This window comes from Lissotriton helveticus, chromosome 1_1 (assembly GCF_964261635.1).
Source record: "Lissotriton helveticus chromosome 1_1, aLisHel1.1, whole genome shotgun sequence".
Taxonomy (NCBI): Eukaryota; Metazoa; Chordata; class Amphibia; order Caudata; family Salamandridae; genus Lissotriton; species Lissotriton helveticus.
The window spans coordinates 808,305,069-808,324,805 of record NC_136057.1 but is presented as its reverse complement, the minus strand read 5'-3'; the positions used below and the strand labels follow the sequence as shown (position 1 = coordinate 808,324,805).

The 19,737-nt window shown below is 45.8% G+C and overlaps 1 protein-coding gene across 2 annotated transcripts in view; it reads right to left on the bottom strand.

Annotated features, from left to right (window-relative positions):
* Positions 1-19,737, bottom strand: part of DOCK4 (dedicator of cytokinesis 4) — a 1,604,094-nt gene that overhangs the window by 457,435 nt on the left and 1,126,922 nt on the right. For both annotated transcript variants that reach the window (XM_078674485.1, XM_078674490.1), the window contains exons 28-29: positions 18,637-18,712; positions 16,003-16,103 (exon numbers count right to left, since the gene is read on the bottom strand). In XM_078674485.1, the coding sequence (XP_078530611.1) occupies positions 16,003-16,103; positions 18,637-18,712 (177 nt within the window). The remainder of the gene's footprint in view (positions 1-16,002; positions 16,104-18,636; positions 18,713-19,737) is intronic.

The following is a 19,737-nucleotide window of genomic DNA, read 5'->3' as shown; positions in this document are numbered from 1 at the left end:
GTTTTGAAAATAGCGAAATTAATAGCTTTGTCATTTACAATACCGATACCTTTAACTTTCGCATATGTGACACCTAGAGCATTTGTAATGCAATATGTGTTGTATTTACGTGACTTAGATGTATTGATATTACAAATAACAATGCCTTTTAATTTTTTAAAAATAATTAATACTTAAATAAAAGTTATTGTAATTTATAATGGCAATAGCTTAAACTTTTGTAAATAACTTTTGTGAAGATTATGTTCAGTGTATTTTATTGTGACGAAAATCCATGAACAGAAGTGAAATATTAACATCTTTTTGTGACATTTGTAATAAAGCTTAAAACATTGAGAGAACATATTTGGACCAGTTGTTGTTGAATGGTTGCACAGATTGATGCTGTGGTGGCGCTGAGTGATGCTGTGGTGGCGCTGAGTGATGCTGTGGTGATGCGATAGATAGAGGGAGGGCGATAGATAGATAGAGGGAGGGCGATAGAGTGAGGGCGATAAATAGATAGATAGATAGATGGATAGATAGAGCGAGGGTGATAGATAGATAGATAGATAGAGTGAGGGCAATAGATAGACAGATAGAGGGTGATAGATAGATAGATAGATAGATAGATAGATAGATAGATAGATAGATAGGGGGCGATAGATAGACAGATAGATAGATAGATAGATAGATAGATAGATAGATAGATAGATAGATAGATAGATAGATAGATAGATAGATAGATAGACAGATAGAGTGAGGGCGATAGATAGATAGATAGATAGATAGATAGATAGATAGAGTGAGGCCGCTAGATAGATAGATAGATAGATAGATAAATAGATACACTCTGAAACTTACAAAAACTAGAGATAATAAACAGACAACGGTACATAGAATCCGAATTACATGCACGAATTTGAGTGCAAGGTTGTCACAAAAGAATGCCGTATAAATGTGATTTGTTTTACTCGCTAATATTAAGATGCCATACTGATGAAATATTGCTGGAGAGTAAATCCCACAAAGGGGGGGCGGGGACGAGACAAGGTTTCACTAGAAAGTTTAAGAACGAAGTGGAGAGTTTGAGGGTATTTTTTTCTAAATCCTCTCACCCCTTCTCACTCTTGAAATAGTAATTTCCTCTTGTCAGTGGCAGCATAAATCCCTTTCGCAATGGGATTGCCTGTGACTGGCGTATTTTGCATGGTACTTCAGGAACGTGTTATTTGGAAAAATCCGTAGGTGCACATTAACAACTTTTTGTTTGCACAATCATGCCATCTGTGTCGTAGCACTTATGTATGTATTTCAGTGCAGTAGAAAACTGAGGATACCTAACATGCACCCATCGAGTAGATCTGTATCTAGGGAGAGCTGGCGCAGAAACCCTGTCTCTCTGTCATGGCAGGAGCATTTGCAGCGGGACGTTTCTGCATGAAGGGTTTTCGGTGCAGATGTGCTCCCTTTATGGCGCCGAACCTTCACTTAATGGCGCGAGAGGCAGGGGGAGGCCAAAGCTATTAAGCTGTTCTTCGGCAGTTTTACAAAGGCAAGAAGCGCCCCAGTTAATTGGAAAGCTGAATGGAAAGTAGGTGGTGCGATCGAAGAAATGGGGGGGGGGTTTAAGAAGACTCATTAACATATCAAGAAGACGTGACCCTCCTTTCTGGTTTATTTTTAAAGACGTTTCTTGTGATGGTGATAGTTCTACCAAAAGGCGTACTTTCTCAAATTCTCAACCTGTCCACGATTAGTGTTTCCATATGCACATCAGTCAGGTTCTAAGGAACGTTTGAATGTGTTGACAACAGAAGGTTACGTTTCTATTTTGCAAGAAGTGAAAACTCTCCGGAGAGTTCGACATCGTACTCATTCGGAGCCCCGCCCCTCCCTAAAAACGTCAAAGATCTTTCGCCTTCTGCAGATATTACTTCAGATGGGAAAAGGTGAGTGAAGGTGTGGCGTAATGGCCAGAAGAGTTGATTTTTGAACTGTGGAAACAGATCCGAGTCTCGGCATGGGGTCCAACATCCTGTGATTATGGACAAATCACTTAATCTCCCCTTATCTACCAAAATGAATGTGTCCTTGCATAATGTAACTGGCGCTTATGTAAAGCGCTACAATACCTTCGGGATGAGTTCCTGCCATATAACAAGGAAAAAGCAATTGCTTAAAGCGACGCAATATGAATTATGCTTTAGACTAGATCCGGCCGTACCTTAATGTTTGTACTCGCAGCATTTGTGTCAGGTCTTTTTTTTAAGTTTGTACTGCAACCACCTACATTAAACACCCGCTGCTCACCTTTAATATGTTTCTGCTTAGGCTGCCTTTGTGCCGGAGGGTGGTGGGTGCGTGGAAGCAACAACGGGATCAAAGAAACAATTTTATTTTAAACAAGTTTTCCCGAACGTGTTGCTCTTTGATAAGTGTGTGCGGGGACGATTAGTTGTTATGGATAATGTTTTGTGGGTCTGTCCCTCCGTACGAGCCGGTGTTGTGTGTTGGTATCAGGGTTTGGCTTGGGCGGCTGGTTTGGGCGGAGGCGGTCTTAGTGGCGTGAGGAAAATGCCATTGTGCTGGAGGCTTGCAAGGGAGACAGGCACATCGCGTGCCTGTAGTGGTAGTGGGTGTGTGCGAGTGCGTCTGCGCGCGTGTGTCTGTGTGTGCCTGTCTGTGTGTGTGTGTGCGCGCGTGTCTGTGTGTGAACAGCATGCCGGAATCGGAGCACGTTTTCACGCGCGCGACTTGATCCGATTCCGGCATGCTGCGCGTGCCAATCTCTTGTCTCCTTGTAAGCAGAGCCGCCCACTATAGGTCTAGCTGCGCAGGTGCGAGACCTAATGAAACAGTAACAACACAAGCCACGTTCGCAAAGGTTACTCATAGAAGTAGCACATAGCCCCAAATGACAGCAGGTCATGGTATACAGACGACCAGTCTGCATGTGAACATTTGGTTGCAACCTGGGACTCGTGGCGGCATGCACACTGGGGCATTGCGCTCAAATGACTGCCTTAACTGTATGAACAATGATGGGCAAAGCCAATAGGTTGGGTATTTCGCACAACAATATTAATGGAATTAAAAATTTGCTTTCAAACAGGCCCGGGCCCAAACAATTGTAATGCAATTTAGTCGCTGCTTCAGCCAGCTGATCTCATCTGAGTTTCAGTGGCTGAGGGGTTGTCACCTCTATACAAAATGTTCCCAGTTCAGGAGCAGGGGGAAGCGGATTTTGGGGCAGGTTAGGCAACCTCATTTTGTCTCTGCAGGTTTAATGTGTCTTTCTGGTCATTTGGACCGAGTAGAGCCATTCTCACTTTGCATACTGCCTTTGTCTTGTGTTCAACTGCCCCCCTCGGAGACATTTAGAGGCATAGCCATGGTGAAATGTTGTGCTTATTAAGGTTTGCGTGCCCAAGGCAGGTTGTTGTATCTTGTCAGAGGGATGAGATATAAGTTAAATACCTAATTGCTTACAACAAAGCACTTTAAGGTGGGCGTCAAAAACTTTCAAGTTGCAAACATTAGATTCCCACATTAATGTCAGCAAAGGCTCACCCTGCTAGCAGTTAAAGAGCCTGGGAAGACTAGGGGCAGAATACAGATTAATCAGTAACATGCAGATTTCCTGTAAGAACGGGGGGACACATGGCAAATACATGACGACACCCTGGCTTCATGTCATATATTTCTAAGCTCATCTATAGTTGTGCCGTCATACAGCATAGTAGGATAGTCCCAAACGTAGAACGGACGGTTGGGTCTGCCTTTTCATGACATGACACACACTGCATGCAAACTGGAGCCTCTAAAGGCAGGGTACGAGTTGCACAGTCATAACAGTTCAGAACACACCACAGTTAAGCCTCCGTTAAACTAGAAATACTCACCTGCAGCTATGCGGGTTTTGAAAGTCTTCATCTAACAAGTGTGCTGTGGTTCCAAAAGTTGGGGAAATGCTGGTCTAGAGCTGAAAAAGGCCACAAGATACTAAAAGATCATCTCCAATTATTCAAGAAAGGGCAGGGCACTGTAGATATGGTTCTCCTCCTGTCCCACCCATGTGCTGGCTTCTGGTATACTTCCGCAGAAGTTGGGAATTGGACGACTTATGCCAGGGTGGGGCATCAGCCTGGCCACACAGCACCCAAATCGCAGTCAAACGGTGAGGGGCCTGCATCTGATATTGTCATGGAATAAGCAGAATACTGGGGGTGCAGGGCTCCCACCCCTCACCATAGTGCATTAGAGGGTAGGGCGGTGGACCTGCAAATCTATAGGCATTTACATGTGCCCACATACGGGCAGATGGGTACAGTGGCAGGAAACAGCAATAGAGTGGGTTGTCAATAGGTCTTCCTTTTGTCCATAAAAGATGTGCACCCTGTAAGTGGGAGGATAGGTAACGGGATCCTGCAGCGAACCAAGCCTGGGGGGCTGCGTAAGTTGTCACTCCAAAAAGGGTGCAGTGGCTGCAATAGGTGCTCCAAGAATTTACCCGCAATGGTAGCTAGGCAGGTTGTGGAAGCTATCATCTAACTAGTGTGCTGCTGTCCCAAAAATTTGGGGAACCAAGGGTGTTAAGACATAATATTTCCTTCTTCAGTGGACCAACGATTAAGGGAGCTAGGTGAGCTTTCCCTAGCACCAGGGAACAGGAGGCATTGCAATGCTTGCGTTGCTATTTTCTGCAAGATGGTTGAGGCCTGGGAGGAAGGGAGAACATCCTTGGAACAAAAGGTCCAAACCTTTATAGTGTGGGCTAAGGACGGGGCAATAGTCATTCTTGGGTTTCAGGCCACCTGGCTGCAGTGATTAATTATGCTAAGTTGAAGGGACGGCCAGATCCCACAAAGTCATTCCTCATCAGGGCAGCGCTAAAGGGTTGGGCAAGAGGAGATCCTCAGATCCCTGACTCCAGGTCCCCCATCGAATTCAGAACATTGCAGGACATGATCGATGTAGTACACAGGCCCACCTTTTCTACTATTGATGCCACCCTCTGCTCAGCAGCTTTCAGCCTGGTGTTTTTTGGGGCTCTGAGAAAAAAAATTCATTAGTGACCAGGTCTAAGAAGGATAGGTCTGGGAATGCAATAGGGGGACAGGATACCTTGCTCACAGGTGAATCCCTGAGAATCCTATAAGATATCCAAAACAGATCAGGCGGGGCTGGGGAAGGTGATGTGGTTACATCCACTGGGAGATAAGAGCTACTGCCCTCTGGGCCTGGTCTCTGCTTACGTAGCCCTTCGCCCCTCCAGGGGAGGCTACTTATTTATCCATGCTGACCGCAAGCCCCTTACTAAGTTTCAGGTGGAACAAGTCATGTAATCATGCTTAGTACTGCCGGGTAATGCTGGACCTGACAAGCATTTTTGCAGCTATTCCTTTAGGATAGGGGCAGCTACATCAGCATTTAAGGTTGGCATGTCACCAGACCTCATGAGGCAGGTGGTGCGGTGGGAGTCTCAGTGTTTCAAGCATTACATTCACCCGTGAAGTCTCCAGGAGCAGAGTGCACTTTTGAGCACCATGTGCTAATATCAGAGCAGTGTGATTTCTGAGCAAATCATGTTCAATCTTGCGTAGTATTTGATTGCAATTGTGTGCAGTGTTTTCAATAGAATGTACAGGAATTTATATAGCGCAAATCACCAAGCGGTTTCTAAGCGCTTGCTTAGGGAACCCGTCCTGGTATTCCCCTGTGAGATAACCCCGGCAGGGTATCCGCAAGGTGAAAGCCAGGCATCCCGCCGCGAGGGGCCGTTGTGGAGATTAAGCAAGCTATTGCCCAGAGTCGCAGGGTGTGAACCCGTGAATCGAGTAGGCACCGGAGAGAGAATTGTCGAGTCCATGGACATTTTAGGACTCAAGACCCCGCCGAGCCGGGAATTGAACCCTGGTCCCGGGCTGACCTCTGCTTCCAGGTCTGCCTCCTCTAACCAGTGAGCCACACTTCTCCAGAATGTGTTTGCAACTCTGCATTTCTTTATTTTGCCAGGATCAAAGGTGTGGGTGACCAGCCATTCTTGCATCTCTAGAGTGGCACACTGGGCTGAATAGCAGGAATTGGAAGCAGGGGTTTTCCTCACTGAAATAGTCTGGTTGGGGTTCCCAGGCATGCGTTGGCACAGCTTGCTGAAAAAGCTGCAGCACAGACTAGCGGGAGGCGTTTCCCCCCCTAACATTTTGGCCATCCACCTGGGAGGCGATGACTTGACTTTCATGGGTAGAAAAGCTCTGCTACAAACAATGAAAGCCACAATGAGTAAGTTAAGCAACCTATTAGGCGAATATGAATTATGGTGGTCCGAGGTCACATCACGGTTAGTTTGGCATGGGGGCCAGGTCTGGAGAGGCCGTTGAAATTTCTCAGAGGAGGGTAAACAGCGCCATGCGCAAATTCACGGAACAGAGAGGTTTTGGCTTTATCAGACACAAACTCTTGCATGCCAAGACCACGGGATGTTTAGATGGGGATGGGGTCCGTTTGTCTAGAGTGGGCATGGATCTGCTTCTGTTGGACCTGGCTGATGCCCTAGAATCAGCAGGGTGTAAGTAGGAATGCCTGCCTTGGTGGGGGGCCCTGGGTGTGACGGGTGCCACACCCACAGCTATGGTGGAGTTACAGGGTGATCCAGAGGCTGAATGGTGCACAGGGGTACCCTCTTCAGGAGCAAAAGAAGGGTACAAATGCCAAACAACCCCTGGAAGTCCTTATGGCAGGACCTTGGAGGAACAACGGCACCCTGTTAGTTCTTCTGGCGGTTGTAAACCTAAGCAACCGGGGGCTTGCCTGGATACGCTCCGCCCCCTAAAGGGGCGTGAGTAAATGGGTGGACTGGTGGTCCACAGGATGTAAAGTGTAAGCCCCCAAAATGGTTAGCACCGATTGGTTAGGCCACGGTGCAATTTGGCTCTTCAGGTGGGCAGGGCAGCTTAAGGGCGTCACTGCTGCCTGCTCTTGGATTGTCTGTAAGTTGACCCACCATGTTGGCATATTTCTTATGCAAAATAAACCTGATGCAATATTTTCTCCAACACCAGGGTGTCTTGTTTGTTCTTTATGATGGTATTGCTGTGTTTGCGGGTGGGGTGTGTTGCCGATATTGGCACTATGACCCAGCCTATAGTACATGCCTCCGCGGCTGCCCTACCTAATTGCCGATCCCAATCTCTAATCTGGGTCCCCGGCACTGCATACTGCGTCGGAACACCCGGTGCCTGCAGTTGGATGGGAGCGGGATGCGGGCAAGGGCGCTAAGCGGAGGGGCGCAGCAACAGGCGGGGGTCTGCCTCGGCTCCCGGTCCACGCTCTGCTCCGGCACGGCTCCTGGCCACTGGAGAGCATTCTCCTCTACACCGATGCTCCCTACCTGAACCAGAGAGTGTGGGGCACTTGCAGGGCTGCTCCGATCGTTGCTGGTGCCGTGGGAGCGGTGAAAATCTGCAGTGCGGGGGAGAAGGCGGCGGCATACAAAATGGCGGTTGCAACCTTGCCGAGAGCGCCGACAGCTGCTGTCCCAAACAGGAGGTACGGTTGAAGGTCGCAGCACAGAGGCTGACACAAGCTTTACAAAACCCAGGTGCTTCATTAGCGGCATTTCACTGGAGGCAGTCCTCATAACGATATTCCTTCCCGCGCATGCCTGACCTTAAAATGGCGGCTGGCGGCGACCTGCAACTGGCAATCGGCTCCCTCTATTGAGCTTCTGAACCCAACTCTCACTGCCCTCACACACCAAAAGCTGCCCCTGATCTTAAGAATTGCTGGATTCCTCCACTTGGAGCGCTGAGGCTGTCGACATCACCAGACTGCCCCGGGGTCACGCAAGACTGATCTGGATTTCCACGGACCTGCTCATGGTGGTGTGCGCGCGCCAGCCTACCACGCAGCGTGCTGAGGAATACCACATGCCTGCACCATGACTGTGGTAGGGAATATCGAAGCCTTGCAGGACAATGTTTCATACCAACCGTCTCTGTCAACAAGCAGGCATCAGGCCGAACAGGGCTCTTTCATTTTGGCCAGGGGCACTCTTATAAGATGCATCGGAGTGTCGGATGACCTTAACTACTCACCCTGGTACGGGAAACACTTGAGGCACTGTATTGGTGGACCACAGACTCTCATGGACCTCCTCACTTTTCCTGCCCGCCATTTTGCTGCTGCTCTCGGACGTTTTTCTCTTGTCCCCGGCTTGTCTTCTTGCCCATTCCTTCGTCTTTTACCCTTTTCCCTCGTTTCCCCCTTGATGTTCCTCAAATGTTTCCTCCCTTTTATGCATTGCCTTCTCTCCCTACCCTTGATTCCCTCCCACCCTACCTTGGTGTTGTGACTTCGTCCCCCCTACGACTCCACTTAAGGGAACTCTGCCTGAGCTTCTCTACTATGTGTACTTATTTTTGTTTATAGGGATAACTCTTATCACTAGTATTTGCAGTAGATCTTTGTACCATCTACCGTTCCTATGTGACCCTTGAGTATATCCCTTCCCTATGTATATAGAGATAACTCTAATCACTAGTATATGCAGTAGACCGGTGTGCTCTCTTCCATTTCTATGTGACTCTTAGAGTATATCCATGTGTATCCCCTCCCTATGTATAAAGAGATAACTCTAATCAGGAGTATATGCGGTAGACCGCTGTGCTCTCTTCCATTTCTATGTGACTCCTAGAGTATATCCATGTCTATCCCTTCCCTATGTATATAGAGTAATCACTAGTATATGCAGTAGACCTTTATACCATCTTAGAGTATATCAACGTGTATCGCCTCCTTGTGTGACTTTACATCTTGTACATTTGCAATTTTTTTCCGTGTGTATCCTTTTTGTAACGCATGTAATCCTAAGTCCTTATGTTTCTCAACTGGTGCTTATGTAAAGCGCTCTGACACCTTCGGGTAAAGTTCGCGCTATAGAAAATCGCATAAATAAATAAATAAATAAATAAGGACGCTGATCAGTAACTGTGTCAATTAGAGTGGGAAGGTCTCAGCACCACCATGGGCAATGGGTGTAACAGACTGGGAGAGCGGATCATCGTGCAAATGAGATGCTATTAGCCTTATTCCCCCGCCCTGTGCTTTGTAACCTGGATGAATTTTCTGAGGAGCCCTGGGTGTCTGGCAGTATAGAAGCGCTCTGAGGCAAACAATGGGTTGCTACTTGCCACATTTAAACTTGACGTTTCAATCTCACAATGTGAAAGAACTGCGTGCTTTTGCAGTCATCATTGTGTTTTTTTTTTAAGTACAGGCCACACATTTTGATTTGTGTTTATTACTGTATTTTTAACCACAATTTCAGATGAGGGGAGTGCTTGTTGAAATTATTACCCAACTCAGTGAATTCTGGTGTTACTTTTAGTGACAGCTGCTGACTGGAGAACACGGATGCCGAGCTCCATCTCTACGCACAGTATAGAGCACAAAGTGCTAATATCGACCTCCCTCTGACCTGCTTTTTCATAGCCTAACACAATCCGAAGGTTCCCTGCAATGATCGGGATCTCTTAACACCCTTGACCATACTCGGGGGGAGTTTTCTCTGCCATCTTCACCCCACAGCGTTACCATGATGCCAAAATGGTGACTGACGATCAGAATGAAGGTCAACAATTAGTTCAGTGTTCGGAATTGCTTGGACAATTGAGGGGTGATCAACAACTCTCTCTAACAGCTCTGTCAAGTACTACTTTACACCAGAATGTTTATGGCATTTTCGAAAATAAAATAACGCTGCAAACAGGACAGATAGATGTGATGCATGAGCCTAAAATGGCAGCCAGGTGACACCGCGTTTTAATGGGAATCCACCAGGCATAAACCTCTCAAGAGCTTAATACCCGACTGATTTACCTACCAAACTTGGATTTTGTTTCTCATTACTAACTTGAGATGATGCTGTTGAGAACTGTTTTATTGGTCACCATTATCTCGATCTTTGGCGTGCACTGCTCCTATGAGGGTAAATGTAAAGTAAACAACCACATGGTGAATGTAAGACAAAGCGGTACCACATGATAAAACCTGGCTAAACCCACATCTGGATCATTGTCTATCATTCACCTTTCTTACACATTCAGATACATATAGTGCCACATCACTGCAACCTTCTCTTAGCAGTCTCAGCCTGGCTCCCATTGTCATGAAGGTAAGGCAGTCCTTCTACAGACCAGATGGCCACTGACATGGATACTGTTATTTGGCTAGTGGATATCTGAGGAAAGCTTGCCTTATGCTCACAGGTGCGCTTCCTCGCACTATGGTCTCCTCGAACTGGCACTGTGCCACTACAGCCCCTATTTTTGCCTGATTCTCTCTCGAGACCTCCAACTCGGTCATAGCGGCTGTCATCTTGAAACCAAGCTGTGGCCCTCGGAAAAACGGTGCCTCTCTATTTGTCCATGGTTGGGCCATTTATAGACAAGCTCTAGCGGCCGCAGAGCCAGTCAACAGCTCTCTGTACACCGGCAGTCTCTGCTTGTCCACAGCTGGACCAAACACATGTCCTAATAGCCACCATCTTGGAACCAAGCAGTCACACTAAGAGAGACTGCAATCCTCTGTACTCACACTGTTGGGGAAACACCTGCCGTCCTTTGGAAACATCCATCCCTGCCTGAGGGCCTCAAAGCTTATCTACAGCATACCTTGCCGGAGATCCATCAGGGGGGTGGGGGTGGGGGGGGAAACAAGCCATCATCCCCCACACTTGAACCAAGGCTACACTTATTCCTTAACCACTGCTTAAAACCCCATTACTCTTTGGACACTGCGTTCAAATACCCAAGACACCTTCCCATGGGTGACTACAAAGACTTCATTTCCCCCACCTACCCTGATCTTCATATCGATGACTTCGGGATCCTAATCCTAGTCCCATCTACTACCCTTCCTTAGTCTGTCAAATGAGATCTCCTTTGAAACCTAAGATCACAGTGCATACCGCAAGGCTATGGACAACCTTGTGACATCCATCTTTAACCTAGCAATGCTTGCTTAGGTCAATATCCATAACTTTCCAACTGGCATCAGCCTCCAACATGCCGACAACACCCATTGCCACCAGCTCCCCCATCACCCCTTTCCAGATCTGGCACCAATGCTTTCAAGATAAAATACCCCACAAATCTTTCCAAAAACGCAATGGAAAACAATTCCTCTGAGCCAAATGTTCCCATATAAGAGCACATGCGAACTCTGCAAAGAATAGACTGAAGCGCCTGCTTGCGGTCATTGCACGGTCCACTAACCCCTCCATCTCTTCTGCTCCCAAGTCATCGGTGGCACGATGTAACGAGTTTGTGGATTACTTTGATAAAAAAAATCTGAAACATTCTTTTCTCACTTCCCATCAACAACTCCCTTCCAACGGTGGAGTCTCTATCATGCAAAGCAATACAATCATGGTCTTCTTTCTCTCCAAGCTCCGAGCGGGACCTTCAACGAACCATCTACAAAGTAAAACCCTCAAACCATTTTCAGGACACCATTCAAGGCTCTATCAGCAACTCTCCTGCCACACACCTACTCCCCATATAGACCACCATGTACAATTCCTCTCTCAAACAGGGCGTCTTCGCATATTGACTAAAAATCGGTCAAATCACTCCACTCTTGAAAAAACAACCTCAAGATCCAGAAAACCTGAACAACTACCGCCCAGTCTCCACACTCCAAATTTAGGCGAAGTCATCATAAGTTACAAAGCATCCCAACTAGCCTCACACATTCGAGCAAACAACCTCCTATACACCCTCAAATCAGGTTTACACCATGGTCATGGTACAGAAACTGTGAACCTCCAAATAGTCGATGATTCCCTTAGAATCCTCGATTCCGGCAACTCCTGCTTCTTGATCACCTGGATTTTTTTGCCGCATTCGACACTGTAAACCATCTCGACCTCCTTTGTACTTTTGAACTATGCATAGGATGTGGAGGCACTGTCCTCAACTGGTTCTCCTCCTACCTATTCAACCATTACCAAATTGTGAAAATGGGCAACTCATTCTCGAGACCAGTCAGTGTTCATCAAGGGATCCATCAAGGTTCCATCCTCTCCCCAACCCTCTTTAACTTCTACCTAGCAGCCACTATGTGTGATTCTCAGAAACTCTGGGATTTTCTTCCACCTCAGTGCCGATGACATCCAAATATACTTGACAATTTCATTAAGTAAGACGTTGCCCTGCTTTCAAATAGACTCTCTAAGAGTCAATACTGGATGTTCAACCATCATTTAAAACGAAAATAGAGTTTCTTTTGACTTCATCTCCGAAAGCAAAAACGTCAGTACAAGAATGGATGGCCAACTTTCCCACCCTGGATGGCTACCCCTGACTTTTTGCCCCTGCCTCCATTGCAATTTAGATGCTTTGGAACTTTGCCACTGCTGATCAGTGTCAAAGTTCAAGTGTTCCCAATGTAAAGTGTAATGGTAATTAGTTGGCCATGATTGGTATGTTTGCCTTACTAGTAAAGTCCCTAGTGATGTGCACTGTGTGTGCCAGGGCTAGTAATGCAAAGGCGCACGGAGAAGGGAACTCAGGCCTGTAGTGTAGGGCCTGCGTGCAGTTTACTAAGTTTGCATTTTGTCTTGACAAGTACAACCACTTGTCAGGTCTGACTTTCCGTTTCGCATACACATTAGGCACCCCTGTGGTAGGTCCCGGGTAATCCCTGGGCAGGGTGCAGTGTAGGTAAAAGGCAGGACATATACTAAAACTCCATTTAATTTTTCACTACTGAAAGGCCATTCTGCCCATAGGACAGAATGGGGGAGGCTGGGTGTTGTATTTCTTGGCCTAGGTTCCTATAAGTGTATGATGGAGAGGTGAAGTTTAGTATGTATGAACTCAGAGCGTCAGAACACATCTTTCTATGAAAGTGGTTTTGTCACTGTGTGTTCAGAAACCACTCTTTTAGAAAGTGGCTCAGTTTTGTGCTTTAGGCATTTCTGTGTTTCTCTGCTGAATGTGGATTGTCTGTCTGGATCGGAGAGGTGAGAGGAGCTGGGAGAGGTCTTGACCCAGGGAGGGGTTGAGATGGCACCAGGCTGCCCTGCATCTAGAGAGTATGGGGAGGAGAAGCCTGGGAGGTGAAAAGGCCTGGGATGGTGCTATAAACCAATTGACCAATCTCCTGCTGAGTGATTAAGGATCCAGACCCCCAGTGTGAAAGGGAGAAAGGTGACACTGGGAGTGAGACACCCAGAATCGATTTAGGGAGGGGTCAGGGAACCCTGAGCACAAACGAACTTCAAAGACATTAAGGGGTATAACTATGAGAGCTGAAACCCCTGAACGTTGGAATGAAAGAGAAATGGATTGAGACTGAAAACGCTTAGACCCATTCTGTGGTCAATAGGAACCTCTGCTAAAGAAGGGGCAACTGAAGAGACGGCTGTGGAAAGACCAATCCTTGCTTAGAGATCTGGGGCTGGTCTGCAGTTTGCTGTTCTAACCAAGGGAGAGGTTATTGGGACTGTACTTGGAGGCGCAGGATCCCCCTGCTTGAAAAATAATGTGCTCTGTGCTATGTCTTGTTACCCCAAGAGCATGAGTTGAGCCTGCTCCCTGTTTGGAAACAAAGGAACATAAAAGTTTCCGGGAAGTCCCAAGCAATGCGGTGTGCGTGTGCTTTTGCAGCTTGGGGCCCTCAGAAGTTGTGCCTTGTGATCGTGGGCACGCAGGAGTAAGCTGAGTCTCGGATGCACAGGGTGGGTGTCGTGGTGCAGGCCAAGGCGTTGGTGAGGAGTGCCTGGTCGGTGTGTGCATGGGGAGATGAGGTGAGACTCGGACGCGCAGAGTGCGTGTCGTGATGCAGCCAGGGCGTTGGTGAGGAGCGCCTGATGGTTGTGTGCACCGAACGAAGAAGTGAGTCTCGAACGAGCAGAGTGCGTGTCGTGGTGCAGCCAAGGTGTTGGTGAAGAGTGCCTGGTCGTGGTGTGCACCGAGTGAAGAAGTGAGTCCCGGACGTGCAGGGTGCGTGTTGTGGTGCAGCTGGGGCGTTGGTGAGGAGTGCCTGGTCATCGTGTGCACTGGGAGAAGGGGTGAGGCACGGGCACGGAGGGTGCGTGTCGAGTTGCAAGCAGAGGAGTTGGTGATGAGTGCCGGGTCATCGTGAGCACCAGAGTAGAGGCGAGTCTCGGACGCGCAGAGTGCGTGTCGAGGTGCAACCAAAGGTGCTGGTGAGGAGTGCCTGGGTAGTGTGTGCATCGAATTCGAAGTAAGTCTTCACAGTGCTTAGGGTGGGTTTCGGTGTTCACTGAGACAGCAGGAAGGAGGGCCAGGTCATTGGGCCCTCGGAGTAAAACAGCAGCAGCCCAGACCGGCTGCCCCAGAGGAGCTGAGCCGCCGGCCCGAGCTCACCGTACCCATTGACGGAGTTCTGGATCAAGGCCCAAGACGCTGAAGGAGGAAAGGAAATTGGGGTCGCGCCCCCCAGGTAACGAAGATCACCACTTGGGGTGGGGTACGGGCCTGGAAGGACACTCTCTTGGCCTCTCGCTTCTGTCAGCTGCTTGAGATTGTTGCTTTGGCTCGGATCTAGGCCCATGCTGGCATAAGGAGGGGCAGTACTGGGGCCGGATTGAGAAGCAGTACTTTTGTGTCATCATTGATCCATATTGGGGGCACTGTTAACGGAGCACCTAAACTGTTGTATTACACTTTGCATTATTGCTGCTAACGAACTATCAAACTGTCGTATGACGCCTGAACTCATTTGTGCCTGATGAACTACATGCCCTGGTGCGCTACGCACTGTGTTATTTTTCCCTTGCAGAGTACAAGATTGTAACGTGGCGCATTGCATTATTTCTTCATCGCACAGTACCTGATTATAACGTGGCGCAGTGCATTATTTCTTCATTGCACAGAACATGATTGTAGCGGGACGCATTGCTTTGTTTGTTCCTGGTACAAGGCATGCTGGTAGTGATACGCATTGCATTATTCCTTCTATTGCAAAGTACATGACTGTGGCGCTACGTATAGCATTGTTTCTCTGTTGCACAGTACAAGAGAATATTGTTACGCATTGCAGTCTTTCTTTCCTTTTGCAACAAGTGTGATTCTAGCAATACGACTTGCCTAACCTTTTGTGAACGGTTAGAAGTGAGCAGAACTGTTGGTTTTGTACCGTATGGTCATATCATATTCCTTCTTATATAAAGATTATACTCATTTGATAAAAACTTGTGTGGAGTCCATTTGTGGTGACATCATTGGATTGCTGTGAGTGTGGTTGCACATATTGTACACTCGTGTCTTGGCGATAAGCCTGGCTGCTCATGCCAAGCTACTAAGGGGGTGAGCAGGGCGATCTCAGATGGTGTCCTTACTTAGCCTAAAGTTGAAAAGAGGGATATGGGACTCCTGCCTCCAGCATTTGGTGGTGGCGGTGAGGGATAAGTACCCCACTTCCAACATCCGTGCTATATAAAATTGCAAAAATAAATAAATAAAAAATGTTGGACAACCTAGGATCATGTAATGATCTCTAGTCGGAGTTTAGGCCCTTAAAAATTAGCAGTCAATAAAATGAGGTGAACTGCATGCAGAAACAGCGTAATGTGTACATACTGGTACATATATTTCTGTATTTGGGGTTGCATGCATGCAAACTGCGTGAAGTGAATTGGGCAAGCCCTAGTGGCGTACGGGTAAACAGACACATTGACAATTAACTGCTCTGTGACAAGAAGGCAAACTGAGAAAAAACTAAGACTTGTAACATTACTAAATCACTGGAGTTGGAAGATATTTAAAATATTAGACACCACTATAACCGTAATGAATATTACTTGCTTTCCTTTAAGTAAGAATAATGAATATCTGAGTGAAATATAAGAATTCCTGCCTCTGATCTGCCAAATTCATATTAAAACAAAACACATAAGTTTCAAAACTATACTTTTCAGTAACATTGTATACAGTCAATAAGTATTTGTTATTCCTGGATAGGGTTAACGTAACCTATGATGATACTTACTTTTCCAAAACTTTTTTCTTTTTTGTCGGTGTAAATGTCTCCAGCTGCAAACATGACTGATTGATAAATATCACAGCAAGATAAAAATAGGAATCCCATATCTGGAAAACAATGCAGTTGGTTAGCTGTAGGTTCTCTTTCTTGCACAACAAAGTATGAGTGTTATTTTGCAGTACAACTGTAATAGAAAATGGGTAAGAAAGATTGCAAATGTGCTCCGCAAAAGTAGTAGGAAAAACCTTGATGCAATGACCTCATGAAAGGAAACAAGAGAGAAAAATAAAGTTGTCTGAGTACACTATGCAGATTTAGTTTTAAACATGGCTTAGACCAGGGCAGAACTCTTACGATCTCCAAATTCACATGCGAGTAGCTTTGTAAGTCAGGGTTTTTCTTTACATTTGGGTATTTGTAGTCCCGATTCGAAAATGAAATACGCAGAACTACGACGACCAGAAGGCAATAAAAAAACTTGAATTCGCAGAGCGACCCACACATGTTGAAAATGTTAAGAGCTCTGAGGTGAATCTTAATGTGTAACAGCCGAAGAAAGGGTTGAGGTGCTACAATTCAAAAGCATTTAACACCCACAGTGTTAACTGTGTGGCGCTTTCCAAATATTTTGCAATGCATTCCCTCATGTATTTGTATAACTGAATGATGCAGATTAACTGGCACAGAAAATGTTGGAAAGTGAACCAGTGTTACCAATTTTCAAAGAATGTTTGTAGAAATTGACGACATTTTAATGGAACATTTTTGTATTATGAAAATGTTACTCAGAAGAAAAATAAAGAAATTCACTTATTTCACAAGCCTTTGTATACATAGGCTATGAAGAATGTATAAATTATGCATGTATGGAGTTAGGATAACAGCAATATGTCAGAAATGCTAGTATGCACAAGACAATTATGTACATCGTTTACAACATAGGTAATTTACACACGTTTAAATCGAAAATGTTTTGGAATAATCCAATGTTTCGTAAATTGCGAGCATGTGCAGGAATAAACTAAGCATGTAACAATTTACCAGAAAGAGAGCTATGTGTTGCTTGATTGAAGGCTACGAGTTGAGTCAAGTAAGCTCGGGTTCAAACGTGCAGGGAGGGCCCTACGTTGCCTTCTATTTTCGGGTCCATTCAATATTGGGGCTCTACTGACTACAGAAGTCACGCCCTTCTTTCAAATGCTAAGTGACTCTAAGAGAGCAGTTGTAAATTATGAAAGCATTAATTTTGTTCCCTGAATGACACTGCTAACAACATTTTGCTCTTGATTGTCCGTCCGGACTAAAGATTTGGGGCTAGATGTACGAAAATAGGAATAGCGATGACCTAATTGGAATTTTTTGCAAATCATTATTAGGAAATCGCTATTCCTTATGCATTAAACTCACTGATTTTCATTTAGCGAATCGGAGTGGGTCGCAAATAGACCTACTTCATGCATATCAATGAGGTTGGTCGCAATTTGCAACCAACTCAAGGGCGGCTCCTCCTTTGGAGCGGTGGAGCGTCACCTCACTTAAATCCCCAACCAAAAGCCCCAGAGATGAAAAATAAAAGAGTAATTTTTCACCATTTTATTTTTCATGCCCCGCCCTGAACAGAGCATCAGAACTGGGGCGGTGCTGAGTGACAGCCGCATGTTGTAAGTGTGCATGTCTTTTAGGGGGCCGTCTTGCAACTGCCAGCCACTCGTGCAGACTTTAAAGCGCTCTAACCCAGCTGTCTTACTCAAGAGAGCTGCGGAGCGCCGAGTGAGGCCACTACTACCCATCCTAGGTCTGCTCTCATGCTGGTGAGAGCAGCCCTAGGGTTGGCCAAGGGAGTTGCTACTTCCAGTTCCAGTTCCAAAAAAACAGGTGAGGACCGGAGGGCGTTGTGTTCATGCACGGTAAATTAATTTTTTTATATATTATTTGAATGCTTGTTTTATACATACTTAGCGTGTGTTCCCGCCATCTGCTCTCCGCGTCCCCCCCCCTAGATGTCAGCTGCCACTGGACCCACTATGATTCACTACCGTCATAGGGATGGTGGCCTGCTGGGGTCAGCAGACTACCATGTCTGTGACTGATTTTAAATAAAGCATTCTTTTTCTTTAAACGCAGCCCGTTTTTCTACAGGAAAACTGAATGGGTTTAAAAACACACACAAAATGTACTTTGAAGTTTCATTTTTTAAGGGCAGGCAGTGGTCCACTGTATCACTGCCTGCTCCTAAAAAATATTTTGAGATAATTCTTAAAGGAGAAAGGGTCCTTTGGGTACTCCTTCCCATTTGCGAATAGATTACCTCCAACTTTGAGTTGTGGGTAAACTGCTAATGTTTTGCAGCCGCTTTCGGTTGCAAAACATTGTACATACCAAGGCAATTTGGTATTAGAAAGGAACACCCTCAACACACCCCTTCCAAATATCAAATGGCAAAACCCAAATTGTTACTGAATCGAAAATGTTGTCTTTGTACATCAGAAAAAGCATTTTTTGCTGTCACAAACGCAAAGATGCTTCGTACATCTAGGTCTAAGTTCTGATGAGTAAACTTTGAAAAATGACAATGAAATGGCCTTTGACACAACAATTCAACGATTATATTAGTAATAAAAATAGGACTAAAACACATACCTTATAATCAAAGCTGTCATTCAAGAAGTTTTTCCGGAGCGCATCCGAAAGATATAAGACAGTTGTAATGATAACACTAGATAACAAGAGAGATTGCAGTCTTTATTAAGGAGAACCCTTTTTACAAATTCTGCACTACTTTATCATATAAAAAAGACAAATATGACACCCTTGGAATTATTATACATTAACAGTTATGTTCAAGAAAAGATAAAAACACAGGCTGTGACTGGTCATTACAAAAGGTAACGACCCAGAAAAGAAAAAGCTTTTAGGAAAAGTCATGAGGTTTCGGGTTCTCTTTTACTCACTAACACTAGGGATAAGATCACTATAGGGGATAATGTAACCAAAGACGTAACAACTTAATGTATTATGAGATTTTGAGTCTAAATTCACTTCTACTTTAAGTATGGATGGGATGTGATCCTTGTGAATGACACAATAACATACCAATGACTGACGGGGGCTGGTTGAAAGCCCCTGCAAGTAAATATATTATCCATAGGATTTTAGCGACATCAAAAGGGTTTGGCTAACACCAAACCTAACAAGCATTGGCAAAGTCGATATATCTAGCTTTCCTATGCCAAGACTTACAGACAAATGCATGCATAAGAGATTTTTGCCTACCGGTGTTTTCACATGTCAGCACATTAAAACCAGTCATATCACTAACTTGTACTCATATAATGCCCACCACTCACTCTACACTTTCATAGGTCCAATGCTTAGCCTACACTTACCAAATCACAATAACCCTGGAATATCCACAGTAGGGAACCAGAGAGTCGATTGACTCCAAAGGCCATCTCACACTGGGAACAGCGAAGGGGTAGTTTCTTGTACTCCTCAGCGTGGGAAAGGGACAGATGCTACTGTTAAGGGAAACCGTACACCCACTCTTTTAACACCAGAGCAACGAGTTTACCCTAGCAGGCAGGGCGTCCCAATTGATCTACCAATAAGGACCCTACACGAAGTGATTGATCTGGAGGCCCAAGTAGGTCAGACAATTATGGATGGCCTTCTAGTCCCACGCACATATACAGATGGTGAGAGAGTGAGGGAAATGCCACCCAAGCCGGGCTTGAAAAAGAT